Source organism: Triturus cristatus, chromosome 3_2, assembly GCF_964204655.1.
Source record: "Triturus cristatus chromosome 3_2, aTriCri1.1, whole genome shotgun sequence".
Lineage (NCBI taxonomy): Eukaryota > Metazoa > Chordata > Amphibia > Caudata > Salamandridae > Triturus > Triturus cristatus.
The window spans coordinates 812,794,207-812,814,848 of record NC_140584.1 but is presented as its reverse complement, the minus strand read 5'-3'; the positions used below and the strand labels follow the sequence as shown (position 1 = coordinate 812,814,848).

Below are 20,642 nucleotides of genomic sequence, written 5' to 3'. Positions count from 1 at the left end.
AATGTTGGCACAGCTGGCCCTTTTGAGACTGTGTGGGAGACATTCAAGGCTTATATACATGGGATCCGCATCGGTAAGCGTGCTACGGTCTATATAGCAGAGCTTGAGTCGACTGGAACAGGAGGCAGGACAGCTGGAACGTAGTCAAAAGCAGACTCTACATGGCTTTAGATTCAACCACTTGGGTAAACACGCGGTGGCCAGGGTGTATGGGGAGGGTAAAAACGCTATCATCCCCCAATAGTGATAGACATCAAAATAGCCTGTGTAGATACTGCTCAAGGTGTGCCTATATAGACTTTCCCCATGAAACTATTTCAGCAATACTATCAGGACCTGTACTTCTCCCAGACGCTGCCCACACCCTCATACATGCAGACTTCTCGATCAGTTGACTGTCATAGATCGAAAACTAGCACCGGGAGCAATTCCTAGTGCCAGTGACTCCAAAAGAAATAGGCCAAGTTATTAGGTCTTTGTCGGGTGTGAAAGCATCGGGCGTTGAAGGCCTCACTACGAACTTTTATAAAAAAATTAATGACAGAACTGACTCCACACATCATGACTTTATTTGAGACGTGGTGTAGAGGGGATGTGTCCACACCATGCGCAAGGCCCTGCTTATCACCATTCTTAATCCTGACAAGCTACACCATCGTCCATTATCACTCCTCAATACAGATACAATTTTTTGTTTGCAAGAACACTGGCGTATTGCCTCAACATATTAATGCCGGGCATTATGTTGCCCAATCGCTCTGGCTTGATACCGGGACGCATGACCGGTAATAATATAAGAACTCTATTTGGGGCTATTTGAGCAAACCGCCCCGCATTGCCGGTTCTACCCTTGTGTTATTGCACAAGCCAGGGGGGGGGTTGGGTGGGGATCGGCCCTCAGCAATGTAGTCGTAGCGTTCAGATAGAGTGCTAAGGGACCGTTGGTACAAAGCTAGTTGCACATCACATCATCGCTGCCACATCATATATTGTAAAGGGATGCAGCTTCCCATACCAAGCTGACAATGAAACTGTTAGATTTAGTCAGAAACACTGTTTATGTATGGTAGTGACTGCAACACAAGAACACTTGAGATACGCAAATAGAATGGTGTGCCTGGCTCCCAGTACATCAAGAAAAGGGAGTACATGCACAGCTAAAGAGGATGTAGACAGTCACACTGGGCGACATCAACCAAAACGCCTTATTTTGTGATCTAGAACAAATAAAGACACGCATATCCGAAATAACAACATAACCTATTTTTAGATTATAGAATCGGCAGCGCCATTCAAGCGACATTCTCCGAGTTCCCAGCTAAACCAGTGGCCCTACCCCTATTAACTTGTATGATAAGGAGCTCCACCCCGCTGCATGCGACTTCCTGATTATAAGAGATCTCATGGCGCTCAACATCCAGGACCCCATCGGGAGTGGAGATGAAATGGTAGACCACACTAGATAAAGAAATAACTTATGATCAATGGTGATATTGCTGCTCAACCATCAAAAGTGTTTCCGTACATGACAGACACAGATTAATTCTCTTAAAATTTTTACAACAATTATGCTACGTACTTGTGCATCTACATAACTACGGCCTATGTGACAATGCTACACGTTAGTGGTGCCAAAGCGAAGATGCTGGTTCTCTGCATCTGGCACAGGCATGTCCCGATGTGCAATTATACTAGCAAGATCTATTTCTTGAAATGAGCAAGCTGCCAAAAATACTGGTGGAACCTGACCCCATGATGGCGCCTTTAGGCTATGTGAAAAGATATACAGAAATCTGCATACAAATTCACAGCCTTGGCGCTGCACTTAGCGAAAAGACGAGTGGCTATGCGATGGGGAAGTAGCTGCCTGGATTAAGGATTTAATTATACTGTAACATAGTGTCAGATAAGTTTGCTTTACTTTTGCCACTCAAATCGAGGCCATTATTTATATTTATATATTCACTTAAAAAACCATAGGTTTCACACATGTTATAGTTAGGTGGATATTTCACTTGTAAAAAACCAATGAAATCCCCCCGTTATAGTTACTTCAGATAACTATAACTCGTGCCCTCGCAATCCTGTGCTCATGACGTCACATATTACATCACTCATGACATGGTCAGTGGCATCACCCTTGACATCACTGATGACATCATCCTTCTGATAGAGTGGCGGTCGCGCGAGTTGTAGTTATCTGAAGTAACTATAACGGGGGAATTTCATTGGTTTTTTACGAGTGAAATATCCACCTAACTATAACGTGTGAAACCTATAGTTTTTAAGTGAATTTGCAAGGTTTTTTAAATGCGAATTCCTAACTATAACGTGTGTGAAACCTATGGTTTTTTCAGTGAATTTGTACGGATTTTTAAATGCTAAGTTATGTATGTATTATTTTTTATATATATTTATTTTACAATAAACTACGTATTAAAAAATTCTTTTACATTTTTTTATGGTTTTTCACGCACCCCCGCGATTTAAAAAAAAATATTTTAAATGTTTTTTTCTGCCTTCGGCGTCCTTCAGGGACCCACTGACAAAGGCTAGGGGGTCAGGAACTCTCTACCCTGCCCCCTTTTCACGTTCGCCACCTTTCTTTTCCACTCTCGCACTGGTAACAAACAAAATGGAGGCCGACACTTCCTGATTTCGACCGATTCGAACGTTGACTGACGTGTAACCACCAATCCGAATTACGCTCCATCACGTTAGGGTGCGCGCACGGTGCGCGCACAGTGCGCGGCTATAGATATGTATGTGCTTTTAAATGCAATTTTCTCAGGAACTACTGAGATTGACTTCATATATGCAAAAGGCACTTCCCTGACCTGAGGACTACCTCTCTGCCAAGTTTCAAGTAATTCTGTTCAGCCGTTCGGGCTGTACCTTTGACTAAAGGTCCTATGGAAAAATGCATGGGGAAAACGTGTTTTGGGACCCCCCTTTTTTCTCGGCCCCCCGCTTGAGTAATCACCCCGAGACTTTCAGGGTAGGAGCTGAGCGGAGCGCCCCATTAGTTTTGAAAATTTCGCAAAGATTCGTCAACCGGCGCCAAAGTTATTCAAAATAGAATTTTGAGATTTCCTATGGAAACACGGTCCTAACTATAACTATCTACTGGCGACCGCCAGTAGATTATGTATGTATGTGTGTATGTGTGTGTGTGTATATATATATATATATATATATATATATATATATATATATAATCAACAAATATACCTTGCAGAACATGCTACTGAGCAGGATCCTGTGGAGTGAGTGCTCTCTTCTGCAAGTCCACATGTGGCCTATGACCGACTATGGGAACTGTGCTTGATTCAACAATGTGCTTATTCTCTATAACATGCCCCTTTCCACACATATGCTACTATGTACCTCTGACAGTACACTGGTTCCTCTCCTAATCATCAAGAATGTACAGATTGCAACGATTAATGATAATCGCATGTAGTTATCAATGCTCTCTTGTAAAACCGTAAATAAAGTATTAAAAATACACTTGTTTCTAATCCATCAATGGCAGGATTATGGAGAGAGGGGAGCTTGGCAGAGATGCGAGAGGGTCCGATTCCGTTCTCTCTAGATGAGTTTGATGCAGTGGATGCCACCTTTCACAGGGCTATGTCCCTGGCCTTTGAGCCCTTGAGCAAACAACTGTTAATGGTGGCTTTTCAGCGTAGCTCGGATCCCCCCTTTCCCCACCGTCTGGGGGAGTTGTAAGTTCCTGGATGCCTGTTTTACCTCAAGAGGCATCTCAACCCTGCCACAGGGCAAAGCCTAGACCAACAATCATTCCTCACCTCCTTCGGATGCATTCAAGAGGCTCAGATGGGCATGCTTCAAGTGCAGGGCTTAAACCCCAGTGTATCCTTTTCAATCCCCTCCATCCTGCGATTACCTCAGTTGTTACTGAAGGGCTATCTCTGTTTGAGGACCAGGATGATGGGGAAGAATACAGTGACCCTGACCAGGATGATTCCAGCAACGAACCAGGGCCAGTATACCTTGGAGACCGCAGGTCGGTCCAAAATGCTCCAGGTTGTAGACTTTCCTGATCAGGAATAAAGTGGGGGCAATGGCACCTGAAGGAATGTTAGACCCAGATGATATCTATCACCTGTGGAGCAGGCTCCAGCAGCTAAAGTAGCCTTATATGTGGGTGACTGCATTTGGAAATGTTGGCTGCCTTAGGTTAAATGTACATGACCTTGCCTAGATGGGAAAGTCGCTCTGATACCGGACATTGATGGCAAAACAGCCACCTTTAAATTTATAAAAGACATAAAAGAGGCATTTACCTTTCTTGGAAGGCCTGCCAGGATAAAATGTTGGATATTCTCGGGCCGCTAACAAAGATATTAGACATTACTAAAGATACTGGTAACATACTCTCTCCGGAATTACTGCCAGGTTGGACAAAAAGAGCAATATGTTTCCTCAGGAACGCAAATTGTGTGCTCTCTACTGAAAAGAGCTACTCCCTTCTGATCGATTCAAAATTTAGAGGGTTGGCTATTTTTGAAGTGGGTCCAGATGCAGATGGCGGTCTCATTGGGTAGCTGTTCATAACAGGACTGGGCAAATTCATTGCAACCTTTTCCTTGCTGGACAAAGCCCAGCAATCTATGAATTGGAGGCTGTGGCCGAGGGCACTCAGCTGGCTGCTCATTTTCCCCAGTCTGCTAGAGGTTGCAGGGTAACCATCAGTTCAACTTCCAATTCCAGGACCAATTGTGGTATTTAATTTTTTTCTGACCTGCGACGGCAGAAGAGGCTCAGAGGAGACTTCAGAGGAGCCGCAAATGCCCCACGTGGGTCCTCTGGTAAGAAATGCCCTTTCTTCCCCACCAAGGGTCGGGTAATTGTTTGGCTTCTTTTCTCCACAATAGGTGCAGTTTCACGGGGGACACGTGAGTCTTACAAATGGTCTCAGGGTTTTAGATAGAGTTCTATGACGCCCCCATTCAGTCCAGAAGGCCAAAATACACACACCTATCCGAGGAGGACCGGGGTCTCATTTATCTGGATGAGACTATCTCCTAGACAACTCAGGCAATTGTTCCTTCAGTCTGACAACCTAAAGGGTTTCGCAACAAATTGACAAAGGTTTTCGATGGTAATAAATCTGAGAGAACTCTATCAGTGGCTGGTGTACCATCAAGATGGAAGGGGTTCATCTTTTGAGAGAATCTCTTGCCGGATGGCTGAATGGTGAGGTTGGACCCCAAGGACGCCGGTTTCATTCATTTTAGTATTTACTCCTCACCGCGGTTTCTGGAGTTTGCATGGAGTGGCCAGGTGTACGAGTTTGCCATGCATTTGTTCGTCCTTTCCCACTCTTTGATGCTACTTAGTGCTTCACCAAGGGTTTTAGGCCAGTGGTAGAGTTTTTGCACTCCAGAGGGGTCTGGCTGATTATATACCTGGACAATATACTTTTGTTAAGTCTCTCCTTCAGAATCTGGCTTTATCCTAGTCACTTTTGCACAATTTGGATGTTATTATCAACAAGCAGTCATTTGAATTCACTCCCTCTCAGTCAATGTGTTTTATGGGTTTTGTCATAGATTCGATCCAACAAACTCAAACGTCCCCACAGAAAGCTATTCCTAATAAGGAAAAAGTTGAGACCCACTCTTTTGAAGGAGCGCACATCTCTGCTTTATCTGGTCAGGATTGACAGCTTCTTGGAATTGTCCATTAAAGCATTTTTCCTGGGTCCCCTTCACTACAGAGCTCTTCACTGCATCTCAGTCTTCGGAGGCCAAGACTGAGATGCAGTGGTGGCTAGATCATGTCTTGAAACATAAGAGCCATCTTCAGGTCTGGACTGAAACTGGTTAGGAGTTTGATGCAAGTCGCTTAGGTTAGGGGAGAGGGGACTCGTTGTGAGGACATCACCATAGGAGGCCCATGGTCTGAGCAAGAAAGAGTTGCACATAACTACTTAAAACTGCGGGGGTGCACTCATTCGCTTACATTGAGACTGAGTCTCATGTTCTATCCTGTTGAAGATGGGTAATATATCTGCAGTCCAATACATAAATTGTTTGAGGGGGACAAGTTTGAAGGTGTTTGCAGAGCTCGCCAAATATTTTGGGACTTCTTCTCAGACAAGAGGATTTCGGTCCGGGCAGAGTACCAGCCTGGAAACCTCAATCGCATTGCACATTGGAAGTAGAGATACCTGACTGATTTTGGCACATTGGAGCTCGATTCAATTCTCTTTAATGTGATCATGTAAAGGTAGGGCCCTTGCCAGATGAACTTGTTTACTTCTAGCCTAGACCACCAATTTCAACAGTTTTTCAATTGGGGATCCTCTGGCTTTGGTGACCTATGTATTCCTACAAGACTAGAGCTTGGGCCAGTTAGTTGTTGATTGCATTGGAAAAAACCCTTTTACTCGTTCTCTTACCACAATCTCCAGATGGGTCCGTTAGGTGATGATGAAAGCTGGCATTGATACCATGTCGAACCACCATGACTACTGATCCAAAGGGGGGTGAGGATGACGTGGATGACTCTCACTGGCACATTCCCACCACCTCCACCCATACTGAATCTGGTCTTCCCTGTTTGCAGCCGATGACTGGAAGACAGGCAACAGAGATCGGGACCGAAAATCCTTCCTTTATGTTTGACTACAGAAGCCAGAATCAGGAGGAGGCCCGACACAAGTACAAGATGACTGGCCCTTTCAATCCTGCATTCCAGAGGACCCTGTGATTAAGAGTGAGAGGTGTGTGGTCCTCAAGACCCAAGAGGATGGGGAGACCTGCAAGGAAGTGTACAGCGCTAAAACCGATTAAGACGCATAGGAGTAGACGCCACAGGACTTGAAAGACACAGTCGGGAGGGAAATCTCCGCCGAACTCAAGACGGTTGAATACCCAGACTAGATTCAAAGAATGCTAGGATGCCACCATCAGGATGAGACTGTTCTCCACGCCCCTGGAGGAGCGTGGCTATCCAAGGTATGTACTCGGTTGCTGCGAAAGTATGAGAGGCGCAAGGGTGAAGGGCAAAATGAGGGAGGTAACCGGGGCAAGGCGGTTCTCCTCTTAGAAATCGGCAAACTAGGCAAAGCAAGACTCGTTTAGCGTTCTGAGAATATACATTTCCGTTTATGCTGAGCATTCCCCTGCCGCCGCGGAAAGTAGAACGTACGTCTTGTAAATTTCTGTAACATTTCTTTCAATTAAACCTCTACCTAGTGGCAAGTAACTATGTTAATATTGAGTAGCACATACTTTTGACTCTGCGAGAAATGTCTTGTATATGATGATGGGTCAGTAAAACAAGCATGAGACAGGTGTCCTTTCTCACGAACCCTTTCCCAAATATGAAATTCATAAAGTACTGAAAGCTTACATGTGGCATTTTCTTCTTTGTTACATGGGGTGTGCATCATCCCTGGTGGGCCTGGCTTACCAAAACGTGAAGAAGAAGAGATTACTTTGAAGTCTCTATTTTTAGCAAGAATAAATCAAATAAAAGCAACGTTTGTAAGAATACCAATCCTGTTGGCTCTCGTAAATCCCGCAATTACAACATACCTCCATCTTTGGGGCGCACTCAGCCCATGGAGCAACAGCCTCTGCTTCCTCTATGGGCAGAACTTTGGAAGACCTTCTGAAGGCAACAGATTGGTCATCTGGCTCTGCATTTAAAAAGTTTTATTTTAAGCCTGTTATGCATTTGGCTTCAGTGGTGGTAAGTAAGGTTTAAACAAGCCTAAACTGAGTCGCCAGTCCTGACATAGAATAAAAGAATTCCTAGCTACAGTGAATGAAAGTTTCAATTCTGTTAAGGGCACTGAGACAAGGATCATTCCACCTGAGACGGACTTGACAGTTTATTCCCAATTCGACATACAGGTGTGGAATTTCTCATTAGGTAAGGTATAGCCTTTTTCTGGACCTTTATTCAAGTGCCAATGGTAGATGGGGTTATTCCCTATACTTTTTGTTTGTATGTAATTTGGTAATTATTGAAAGTTTAATATTGGATTTTTTAGATCTATTTTGGTAAAATGAGTTCGGATTATGTTTTATTTGTGACAAGAACTGGCCAGAAGCCGAAATACCATTGAAGAAGATTTCATATTGGAGTTCATCAAAGGAAGAAAGAGGAAGTGCTGTTCCTTGGGGATGTTTATCATATGGTACATGGCTTACCGAATTGATTGACCTCTGGGAACTTTTAGCTTGGACTCAAATGATTTAGAGTCCCTAGTGTTTGATGTTTGTCCTACCATATATGTTGGGTTGCTGAGCCAATAAAAAGGAAAGTTTTAAGCATAATCCAGGCCTCCTTGTCCTTAATAGAATTGAACTTTTCCTTCTCGGTAGCTACAAATGTTTTGATTGTAACACCTTGTATATATTTCTGTTTAGCCTTAACTGTTTCCTTAAACACTTCTTTAGCCACCCACATTAGTATTTTCTGATTGAAGCTCATTGGAGCTTCCTTTTTAAGACCTAAAAGAAGATATCTCTCTGATAGTGGTAACTAACTTAGCACACACCTATTGTCTGATTCTCCTTTGCACAGAGGTTTATTTGCTTTATACAATTGAATATTGTATTTACCCTTTCAATCAACCCATTCATCTGGATTCTAAACAGTGTAGTCCTCACATGATTTACTCCTCTCCTGCTTAGGATTTCTTCCAAACTCTGATACATAATGTAGTCTTTAGTCTCACACAGTGGTATTGGAAATACCTTCATCTAAAAGGTTAAATTAACTACTTCTGTCTTGTCCTTCTGCACCACCCCTGCATATAGACACCATTGCTATAAGTGGTGGTTATGGAGCAATGGAAAAAACTCAAGACAACGTTGTGGCTCAGACTGCTCTCGATCATGTTATGTTGGTCTGGAGGTGCCCTACCTTCCTGTGTTGCATCTGAAGTAATTAATAGAGGAGCCCCTTCTGAGATTGTGCCCCGCCACTTCCCCCTGCATGAAGAAAACTGTACTTTCTCTCCAGTGCCTGGGCTCCAACTTAAGTCACTGAAATAAGTGCTGAAAATGAAAATCTTGGTTGTGACTCAAGATCTCTCACTCTTTCTTTTTTGCCCTCATTTTCTCCCTTTCCCCATCTCTCCCTCCAACTCTCTTGGACAGCCCACTGTCAACATTAACACTAAATGACACACACCTTAAAGGCACAATGCAATAAACTTGCTGTCCACAACAGGCTGAAAGTGAAGTTGTTCAAGAACTAGTCATACATAAATACCCCTCACTGTCCTTTTCTTTTGGCTGAGTAATCTAGAGTTTGCATGATAGAAAGTTGATTCTTGCCAGGTGGTGTTGTGGCATTTTTAAAATCTTTATAAATAATAGAATGCACACCAATTTTCAACAGTCTTCCAAGTTATATAATGCTCAAAGTCAATGTTTCGGCGTGCGACCCTGTTGTGCACTCTGTCCGTGTGTGTGTTAATATGGTTGAAGTTGGACGTCGTATGGGTCCCCAACGCCAAGATGCACAGCCAGTCCAGTTTAAACAATTTCTTCCGTTTTAATCCATGAGTCATCCCTTTTAATCCATATGTTTTCATGTTTTACACCCACAAGTTCAAAGAGATGCCCATCCAGGCTTTTTTCAGCAGCACGTAGTTGTTCACCGTTCCTCATAAATCACTGTGGATAGTATAAGCCAAATGCATTTCTGGCATCTGCCCTCCAGTAACTAGGGTACTAAAAATCATGTGAAAACCAGCAGTAACCAGCACATGGAAACATATGGATTAAAAAGGATTATCCATGGATTAAAAAGGAAGAAACTATTTAAATTGGACTAAGTCTGAATCATTTTGTTAATTTACATTTGATGGCTGTGTATCTTAGGCTTGGAGGGAGATGAGGAGGCTCCAACTTTAACCATTTCATTTGTAACCATCTTTGAGTATTGATTGCATTACAATAAGCATGATTGAATGTGCATGTTCTTTGTTGTACATCATGTATTCCGCAAATAAAAAGTATAAGTGTCTTATATCGGGATAATACTCTGGACGAAGATTGCACAACTTTTAAGAAGACAACAAGAAACAACCTTGAGGCGATCCTGATGTGGTTTCGCGCAAAATGGGATATGTAGCTAACCGTGATAACTCGGCTGAGTGCGCCACGCCAATGAGTCTATCTGCATGTACATGTCCGATATATGCTGGGTGGCAATGTTTCCTTCTCCATAAGAATTGTGGCAACACAATGCACTTAAAACTTCTGCTCCTTGTCAAGTTCGCCTCACACAGTGTGACTAGACTTAATCGGCCAGTGCTGATTTGTCCTCCTTTACTCTTTATTGATAGCTGTGGAATCTACCGTAAAGTTGAAAATGGGGAAGAGCTACGACGTAAGAGGAAGTTTGTGTCAAACTTTGTAGATTTATATAGCGCATCTTATCACCCGTGAGGGTATTTAGGCAGGATAGGATGCACTTTTCTTGGTGTGTAGGATCTTTACCACTGTCAGTACCCCCACTCTATCCCCTCAATGTTGGCTAAAGGCAATTTTTTTGTGTTTTCTTCTTTTTTTTTATATATATATGAAGAAGGCACTGGAGGTGGTGTGCACAGGATAGTGGGTGGTGGCATCGGTGCTTAATTGTCTGGTGAGGACCACCAGCATGGCACTTATTTGTCCAGATCAGACTTTTACAGCAAGCAAAAGAGGTAAAAACACAAAACAGAAAGACGAAGGAAGGGAAATATTGAAAAACCCTGACAAAGGGAGAAAGGATCATACAAGTGTGCAATAATGGGACTGGGAGTGTTTGGTAGTGGAAGCATGAGGCAGAATCAAGACTTTGCAGCCTTGTTTTTTGGCTTGCTGATATTTGCCTGACCTCAGGAACTTTGGGCACTGGCACTTGTTATGTTGCAAGTAAACCACAGGGTGCCAAATATGACACACAATGCATGACATTTGCGAGTAAAGTTGTGAATTAGCATGTCAAAGGAGATTACGCTACCATAGGTAGTTGCAGTATACCCCTGAATTCGAAATCTTAAAAAGAATAGAAATATTCAACCAATGAATTTGTGCTTTTTTTTTGTTTTTCTTGATAAATTTGTGTCATTGAGACCTAATAGGAATGTTTGATTGGGGGGGGAAAATGTAAACCTTTATTTTTTTTCTCTAGTTGAAAAATCACGTGCTCCTGCAAGCCCATCCAGTATTATTCGTCGCACATCCTCATTGGACACACTTGCTGCTCCTTATCTGTCTGGGCAGTGGCCTCGTGATAATCATGGGCAGGCTGCTCCTTGCATGAGGGACAACTCTACACAGGTAAGCAAAATGTTTTTTTAACTTAAACATTGTTTATTAGAAACTAATTTGGTTGTGGAATGAAAATAGTTGTGCATAGACTTTATTTGTGTTTTCTATTGACAGTGAACAAAAAAGTTAAGTATTTGTAATGGGATTTTTAATTTGCTTAAGTGCATGTTTGTAGAGTATTTCCTGACATAGTACTAGCTGCATGCAGTTTTTGAGTATTGTGAGTAACTGTTTTTACTGTGACTGAACCCAGTGGCATTCTGTCTATTTAACTCAAAAGATACATGTCCCCCATTGGAATTAAAAACTGGTGTGTAGGAGACTTGTCTAGCTAGAAGGAACAAGAGTTGTATCCTCTGTTTACCAGCTGAGGTATGTTAACTAAAGTTTAGTTTCCATTAATTCATGCCTGAAAATGAATGCACTTTTAATTGTATGTATTTATCCTGTTGAATCTAAGGGCAGTTAATACACAACCATTCTTGCAGAGAATGTTCTTAATAAAAGAATGATAGACCATGCAGTAGAATAATCTGTGCTCAATACCAAATTTTATTTTCCAGAATAAAATGGTATTGGAAAGACCGAGAACCTGTTATTTCTCCTTTGTCCTCCTACCTTTCCCCAATATGTGGGGCAGATGGAGGAGATAGTGATTATATCTTTCCTAATGTCCAGAACTGAATATTTTGTATTGTGCATCAAGACCTACATTACTGGCTTGATAATCTTGGTTTTGAAGTTTGCATAATGCATTGGCATGGGGTAAATATTTATTCATTACAAATTGATTACTGCTTAAGTTTTTGCAATTTGTAAAACATTGGATTGAAACTTAACCCCTGCTTATTTAGTAAATAGATGTGACTATCCCCAATTAATGTTTACCGTAAATATTCCAGGTTCTTTATATTGTACTGGATCTTTGGTTTCTGTAATTCCTAAAATTCAGTAATGCATCATTATGTATTCAATTTACTTGGGAAAAGCAGGCAGCCACCTTGTAAATTCACCATTGTTTAAACCTTGAATTTCTTTGTATTATATTTTTGTGCAGCTTGAGAGTTAAAATGCAACCTTTTGTTTGTTGCAGACGGAGGCTGCTTGGGCGGAAGAATACAATGAAAAGAAAAAAGGTTCTCACAAGCGTTCAGCATCTTGGGGTAGTAACGACCAGCTTAAAGAGGTTGGATATATTCTTTAGAAAAAGTTGTGGCAAGAGATTTTCTTTGATTGACTTCAGCATCGTGTGAAATACATTTCTGAGAAGAGTGTGATAGTCTTTACTCATTTGAAAGTCTGGCTAACCTACTTGAACTCTTTGAATATGGATGGTGAGACAGACTGATATTCAGAAATGCTGATGTCCTTTCAAGTTCATTTCAGTAAAACTGTAATGTAGATAAATCATTGAATGTGGTATATACATGTAAGGTTAAGTTACTAGTAACTCTAGTTCTGCATCCTAAGAATCTTCATTGAACACTTGAATAGTGTAGCCTCTATGTATTTATTAAAAAATGATCTAAGATCAAACAAGAACATTTGTTTAGCAAAAACAGTATTTTTAAATGTAGATAAATACTGCAGCCTTCATTTATTTTTAATAAGACAAAGGGAGCCATTAATATTATAAAAACAATAAAGCAGCATAACATGTAAAAGAAGCCATAGCAAATTGAGGGAAATGGTGCAGAATAGGCAGGAGCAGCGGAAGGTGAAAATGTAGCAGAGCTCCTTGAAGGATCCAGAGGTTTCCAAATTTCTCATGCCTTAAACTAACAGTTGCTTATACTGTTAACCATCCCAAAGCTCTTGCCTGGGAAGAAAGTGGGTTGTGGATAACTTCATTAAAATGCCCGAGATGCAGAATTAGAAGTAAAAATAAATAAATCCTTTTATGATGTAGGATTTTCACCAATGGTCATACACACCTTAATAGAAGAGCACAGCAGTCTTGCCAGAATGCAAGAGAATGGTATAAAGTGACTAAAAGTTGGAATGAAGGTAGGTTGGGAGTGCTAGGTCTTTCCCAGTTGTATAGCCTACAGTCTGTCTGCAAGCCATCTTGATCCCTCTGACATGTGTAGGAGGTATGTGTACCACAACTGTTTTTGGCATTCTGGAATGATCTAACCATTCTTTCTTTCCAATGTATTCATTTTCTCGTTATTGGAATTGACAGAAAATCAGATATTTCCCCGATTCATCTAATCGCAAAGGCATTGCCCACTGTCCCTAGCTCATGGAAACTTGAGACAAAGTTTGGACACTTTTGTTTTCTGCTCTAGGAAGGATTTCTGTCTGCGAGAAACCCCAATTTTATAATATATTGTGTAAAATGTTGTTTATGAACCATTTAAGATATTCCACCAACGTTCTGTCCAATGGATCTGCTGATGTATTCTCCACAGTCCGGACATTAATTGCCTTTATTGAAATACTTCCATATTGAATGGCCTTCACAAGTTCCAGACCCTCCTCCCCCACCTTGGTAAGGTCGTTTGAATTGGTTGTGTAGTCTGTTTGAATCTGAACACAGTATATATTAGGAGACAAAAGGAAAAGCATGAGAGCAAAATATACTACCTAAGCTCCAGTAGCCTGATGTGGAAATCGGTTACATTCGTTGGCCAGGAATCTTGCACATTAAAAACATCAAGGTGTAGTCCCTATCCTTTCAGTGACACAGCTTTGAATGTTAACAGTTTGGGAAGATCCTCCTGAAACAGTACTACATCCCTGCATTGGGGCTCAAAACACCACCACAATAGTTCATTCAGTTGCAGTTTGTACTCCCAGTAACTTTTTTTATGGGTCCATAGATTCATGACTATTAAAATTCATTATGCCATGGGACCCAAGAGGGATGAGGACTGGCATGCTGTTGTGCAAGGATTGGTCTGAAGTTAGACATGTTTAGGAAAACAAATTCTCCAGTATTGAATCTTTAATGTAGTCAAATGCTTGTGTCAATCCCCTTTGTCAGGCTTGGAATGCCTGGTAACTTTAAATAACGGTAAACAGTATTAAAATGGCCATGGCGCTCAACAATAGTGTTTGTTTAGTAGCATATCTCCCTCATTTGAACCAACGTAAACTTCAGCCAATTGGGTAAAACAGCTAATCTCTCCTACTCCCATAGCTAAATAAATGTGATACTTGTATAGCGCACTACTCACCCGCAAGGGTCTCAAGGCGCTTGTACGAATACCGCTGTGGAACCCATCCTGGCTTTCCCTGTGAGGCGTCCACTCCTGGGCACCCCCAAGGTGGAGGCCAGGCATCCTTAGAGTTGTGGAGATTAAGCAAGCTATTGCCCAGAGTTGCAGAGTGGGACTCCATGATTGGAATAGGCACTGAGGCGAGAATTATCAGGTCCGCGGAATTTTTGAGCCCAAGACCCGCCGAGGCGAGGAATTGAACCCTGGTCCTGGGCTAGACCTCTGCATCAGGGTCTGCCGCTCTAATCATTGAGCCACACTTCTCCATAGCTCAGAGTTTTACCACACGTGTGTGAGGGAGGCCCCGAGAAGAGCTTTTCTTTAACCTCAGTGATCTTATACTATTGCTTTCCTGGTTGACCCTGGAATAAACAGCCCCACAATTACCCTAAAAACAACTTCTAGTACTTTGAAAGCTAATGTTCGATGCATATGAGCTGCAGAGTACACACTATGCATAGATCGCCATCTGGTGTTGGGTCCGGATGTTTGCACGTTTTTGTCCTGGAAAATCTTTGGAAGTCACTAGGTAGGTGACTCCTCCTTAGGATCATAGTGCGTATGGGCATCAGCTCCATCCTCAGATTGTTTTTTTCCGCCATCGTGTTCAGATGTGTTTCTCGTGCACCAGTTCAGAACCGTTACCGATTCCTGTTTCGACGCGCAATCCTTCACCCTTTCGACGGTATTGTCTCGATCGCGAACCCTAATCGGCGCGCATCCCTACAGTTCTTTGATTCCGGTCATCGAAGAAGGCCTTTGGTCCGACCTGAGCCTTGGCATCTGGCTCATGTAAAGGACGCCTTTCAAAAAGTGTCCTCGATGTGGGTCGAAGTTTCCCCACACCGATTTGCATGAGGTGTGTAGCCTCTGCATCTCTCCGGAGCACGAGGCCAGAGACTGCCTAGCTGGTGCCTTTTTCTGCTCGAAGAAGGCCATCCGTGATCGATGAGCTCAAGGGACCATGGCTCTCTCGTCGAGTCCGATCCCCGACGACATCTTCCAAGAGGGTGTCAATGTGCCAGAGGAGCGGGTCGAAGAAGGCCTAATCAGCACCTCTGAAGCTGATGACTCCGTCGAAGAAGTGACTCTGGCTCATCGGGTCGTAAGTTGAGACGTTGACCTCGACTCACTCCCTACAACAACAAAGGCTTCTGTCACACATTCACTTTCGGGCTCCGGTGCACACCAACACACTGCTTCCCATGCCCTGCCCTCGGGCCCGGCAAAGAAGCTTATCAAGCCTTCCGGCGACTCGGGTCGAGTGTGCCTGACACCGGCGCCGAAGCCCAATCATCGGTACCAAAAAAGAAGTCGCACCCATCCTCCGTGCCGACCACTACTTCCACCCCGAAGCCCTCGGCACCAAAGACACCAAGCAGTGACTCCCCGTCACCGAAAAAACACTCGAAGCCGACGAAGAAGCCACTCCCCAAAAGTTTGGACTCGCACTCTTCGGAGCCGAAAAAACCATCGACACTGAAGAAGCACACAGACTGGTAAACCACACGGCTCGAAGCCCAAAACCGCTCCGGAGCCGAAAAAGCCCTCGATGCCGACCGTCGACACCGAACACCCAACCTTCTTCAGAAGAGCTTTTTTGACCAGACCCTCAACTAAAGACCCTAAAACTGGTCAATTGACTCTGAGTTCCAGAAAAAGACCACTGGACATGCCTGCACCAGCTCCACCACCTAAAAAGAGGGACATAGCCACATCACCTCTTAGGGTCCCTTCTCCACCTCCACCACCTCCCCCACCACCTCGTTCTCCTACGCCATCCCCTACACCAGTAGACGATGACGACACGTATGATGACACGACCTGCCACTAGGGAACCCCAGTCCACCAGGTTCCCCTGACCCCTGGAATGACTATAATATGCCTGATGTCCCTAATGTCCCGCAAGATGACATCTGCCCCTCTAGGCCTCCCCCACCAGAAGACACCATGGGTTTTAATCAGCTGATACACCGGGTTTCCCAGTACCACAGGGTCGACCTACATACAGAACCGGTCAAAGAGGATTTTTTAATGGACACTTTTGACACCCCCCCCCCCCCCCCCCCCCGAAAGGTCCACATCCACTTTACCCATGCTCAAAGGGGTTATCAAACACGCTACAGAAGTATTTAAGGACCCTGTCAGGGCTAGAGTCATCAATCCTAGAATTGAGAAAAAATACAAAGCTGCCCTACAGACCCAGCTTACATTAAGGGCCCTGTTCCATTAGACTCCATGGTGGTCTCAAATGCTAGAAAAAGGGCTAATTCGCATACATCCGGTGATGCAGCTCCGCCCGACAGAGTCTAAACTCCTGGACGCCTCTGGCAAAAGAACAGCGTCACAGGCAGCTAACATTTGATGCATCGCAAACACTCGGGCCCTGTTAGCCAGATACAATAGGGCTCACTATGATGAGTTGGAGTCCCTACTCCAACACCTCCCGTACAAATACAAACATAAGGCCAACGACCTCATACAGGAGGGTAAAATTATCACCAACACCTCCATCCGGTGCGCTCTCGATGTGGCAGATACGGCATCCAGAGCAGTAAACACAGGTGTCCTTCTCCGCAGGCACGCGTGTCTACGCATTTCTGGTTTTAAACCTGAGGTGCAAAGCTCTATCCTCAACCAACCATTCGACCAACAACACCTTTTTGGCCCTAATGTTGATGCATCCCTTAAGAAGATGAAAAAGGACACAGGCACAGCCAAATCAATGGGAGCCTTGCAATCACAAGCTCCCAGACGTTCTTTTCATCGCTCATCCTACAAGGGCAACTCCAGAGGATACTCGTCTGATACCCGATCCACCTCTTACAAGGCTCCCACCCAATCCACCTTCACCAGAGGTTATCAGAGAGGAGGATACAGAGGCAACAATGATAAGGGCAGAGGCAAGACTAACAACACCTGCTCTGCCTCCACCCCTGCCCAATGACTTCCCTCCGCTTCCACCGGACCATTCCACTCCTGTCGGGGGAAGACTACAACAGTTCCATCCTGTCTGGACCAACATCACCACAGACAGGTGGGTGCGACAAATAGTGCAATCAGGTTACTGTCTCGAACTTACCTCTACCCCCCCACACATTCCACCCAAACAGCGTCCAATGTCAGCAGAACATTTGTCACTCTTGAAACAAGAGGTAATTTCCTTACTACAAAAAAGTGCAATAGAACTAGTTCCCCTGCATCAACAAAACACGGGAGTTTACTCCCTGTATTATCTCATACCAAAGAAAGACTGCTCTCTGAGACCTATTCTAGACCTAAGGCCACTTAACCTATACATACAATCAGACCATTTCCACATGGTCACACTTCAGCAAGTCCTCCCTCTACTTTCACAGGGCGACTTCCTAGCTACCTTAGATCTCAAGGACGCCTATTTCCATATTCCCATTCACGCAGCTCACAGAAAATATTTCAGGTTTGTAGTGGACGGGCAGCACTATCAATTCAAAGTACTCCCTTTCGGAGTCACAACAGCTCCACGGGTATTCACAAAGTGCCTAGCAGTAGTCGCTGCCCATCTAAGGAGACAACACATTTACTTCTTTCTATACCTCGACGACTGGCTCATAAAAGCCAGCTCGTACAACCTGTGTGTTCATCACACTCACGCAACTATCCAATTACTCCACGACATGGGGTTCACAATAAACCACACCAAGTCTCATCTGCAACCCTCTCACACGCAACAGTATCTCGGCGCCACAATAGACGCCTCAAAAGCGCTAGCTTATCCCAGTCCAGCCAGGATACCAAGCATTCTCGCTCCTCCTACCCAAATTTCAGCTGCATCACTCTCTTCCAGCTCGAGTGTTCATGCAGCTCATAGAGATGAGGGCCTCTTGCATATTCATAGTGCCTCACGCAAAACTCCAGATGCGTCCCATACAACAGTGCTTAGCACGCCAATGGAACCAGGCTCAAGGTCAGCTAACAGATCGGGTGTTGGTAGACGGTCGCACTCATCGCTCTCTGCAGTGGTGGAACACCAAAAACCTTTCCAAAGGGCGACCGTTCCTAGAGCCAGTTCCTCAAATTGTCATGACCGTGGACGCATCGCTTTCCGGCTGGGGAGCTCACCTATTACATCATACCATGCAGAGCAGGTGGACACCTCAACAAAAGTTATTCCACATCAATCACCTGGAATTATAGGCCATATTCCTAGCCTTAAAAGCATTTCAAAAACAAATATCAGGCAAGACTGTCCTTGTCCGCACAGACAACATGACAGCCATATACTACATACAGAAACAAGGCGGGACACACTCTCTGCAGCTCTCTCAGCTAGCACAGAACATATGGAGATGGGCTATACCTCAGAAAATTTTTCTCCTAGCTCAACATGTCCCAGGAGTCCAAAACACCATAGCCGATCTGTTAAGTCGTCAAACGCAACAGATCCACGAGTGGGAACTCCATCCACAAGTTCTTAAACCATTCTTTCAAATGTGGGGGCAACCACAGATCGACATCTTCGCCACCCACGAAAACGCCAAATGCCCAAGGTTCGGCGCCAGATACCCACAACCATTGTCCAAAGGCAATGCGATGAACTGGTCAGGCAGATTTGCGTATGCCTTTCTGCCTCTCCCACTCATACCACTGGTGGTGCGCAAACTACGGCAACACTCACTGACCCTCATTCTAGTTGCTCCAACTTGGGCCAGACAACCGTGGTACACCACATTGCTGGAACTGTCAGTAGTTCCGCACCAAAGATTACACCTCTCAACACACCTCTTAACCCAGAACCGTGGAGAGATCAGAGACCCGGACCCAGCTCAGCTCAACCTTGCGATCTGGCTACTGAAATCTTAGAATTCGGTTACCTTAACCTTCCCCCCTGAATGTATGAACGTCATTAAGGAAGCTAGACGCCCTACCACTAGAGCCTGCTACGCAGCCAAGTGTGAGCGATTTGTGATATATTGTCATAACAATAACATCAATCCCCTAGATGTGTCTATCCAACACATCATAAGCTACCTACAAAGGTGCAACTTGGCCTATACGTCTATTAGGCTACACCTTGCTGCCTTAGCAACACATCTACAAAATAGACAACATTTATCACTATTCAGGGTACCAGCCATCAAAGCCTTTATGGAAGGACTCAAAAGGATAATTCATCCCAGAGTTCCACCCTCACCTGTGTGGAATTTGAATATCGTTCTCACAAGACTAATGGGACCTCCCTTTGAACCTCTACATAAATGTGAACTACAATTCTTAACATGGAAGGTTGCTTTCCTAGTGCCCATAAATTCTCTCAGAAGAGTTAGTGAGCTACAAGCACTAACTATTCAGGAACTATTCTTACAAATCCATCACAATAAGGTTGTTCTCCGAACTAATCCTAAATTCCTCTCTGAAGTCATTTCTCCCTTCCACCTTAATCAATCTGTGGAGTTGCCCGTATTCTTCTCGCAACCACACAGTCGCAGAAAGAGTTCTTCATACTTTAGATGTTAAAAGAGCATTGCTCTATTACATTGAGAGAACACAACCTTTTCGAAAAACTAAACAACTTTTAGTTTCTTTCTCACCACCACACAAAGGCAATCCCATTTCAAAGTCCGGGATAGCCAGATGGATTGTTAAATGCATACAAATTTGCTACCACAAAGCAAAACGTACTTTAACTGTTCCTCCTAAAGCCCACTCTACAAGAAAAATAGGGGCTTCTATGGCATTTTTAGGGAACATTCCATTAGATGACATCTGCAAAGCAGCTACATGGTCTACACCGCACTCGTTCACAAAACACTATTGTGTAGATGTGCAATCAAATCAACAAGCTAGTGTGGGCCAAGCTGTACTCAAAACACTATTTCGGACTACTGCAACAGATACTGGTGGCCGCCGCTAAGGAATGAGACTGCTATACAATCCATGCATAGTGTGTAATCTGCAGCTCATGTGCCTCGAACGAAATATGCTACTTACCAGTATGCATCTGTTCTTGGCATGTAGAGCTGCAGATCTACACACGCCCACCCGCCTCCCCGGCTTCCTTTATCTGTTCCAGTATTATCTTATTTAGATACAGCATACAAGGGCATCTTCCTTTTTCTTACAA

At 43.8% G+C, this 20,642-nt stretch overlaps 1 protein-coding gene across 1 annotated transcript in view; it reads left to right on the top strand.

Annotated features, from left to right (window-relative positions):
• FAM117B (family with sequence similarity 117 member B) overlaps nt 1-20,642 on the top strand; it is a 425,002-nt gene that overhangs the window by 59,606 nt on the left and 344,754 nt on the right. Inside the window, exons 2-3 of the mRNA XM_085648964.1 lie at nt 11,176-11,324; nt 12,409-12,501. Of these exons, the coding sequence (XP_085505090.1) occupies nt 11,176-11,324; nt 12,409-12,501 (242 nt within the window). The remainder of the gene's footprint in view (nt 1-11,175; nt 11,325-12,408; nt 12,502-20,642) is intronic.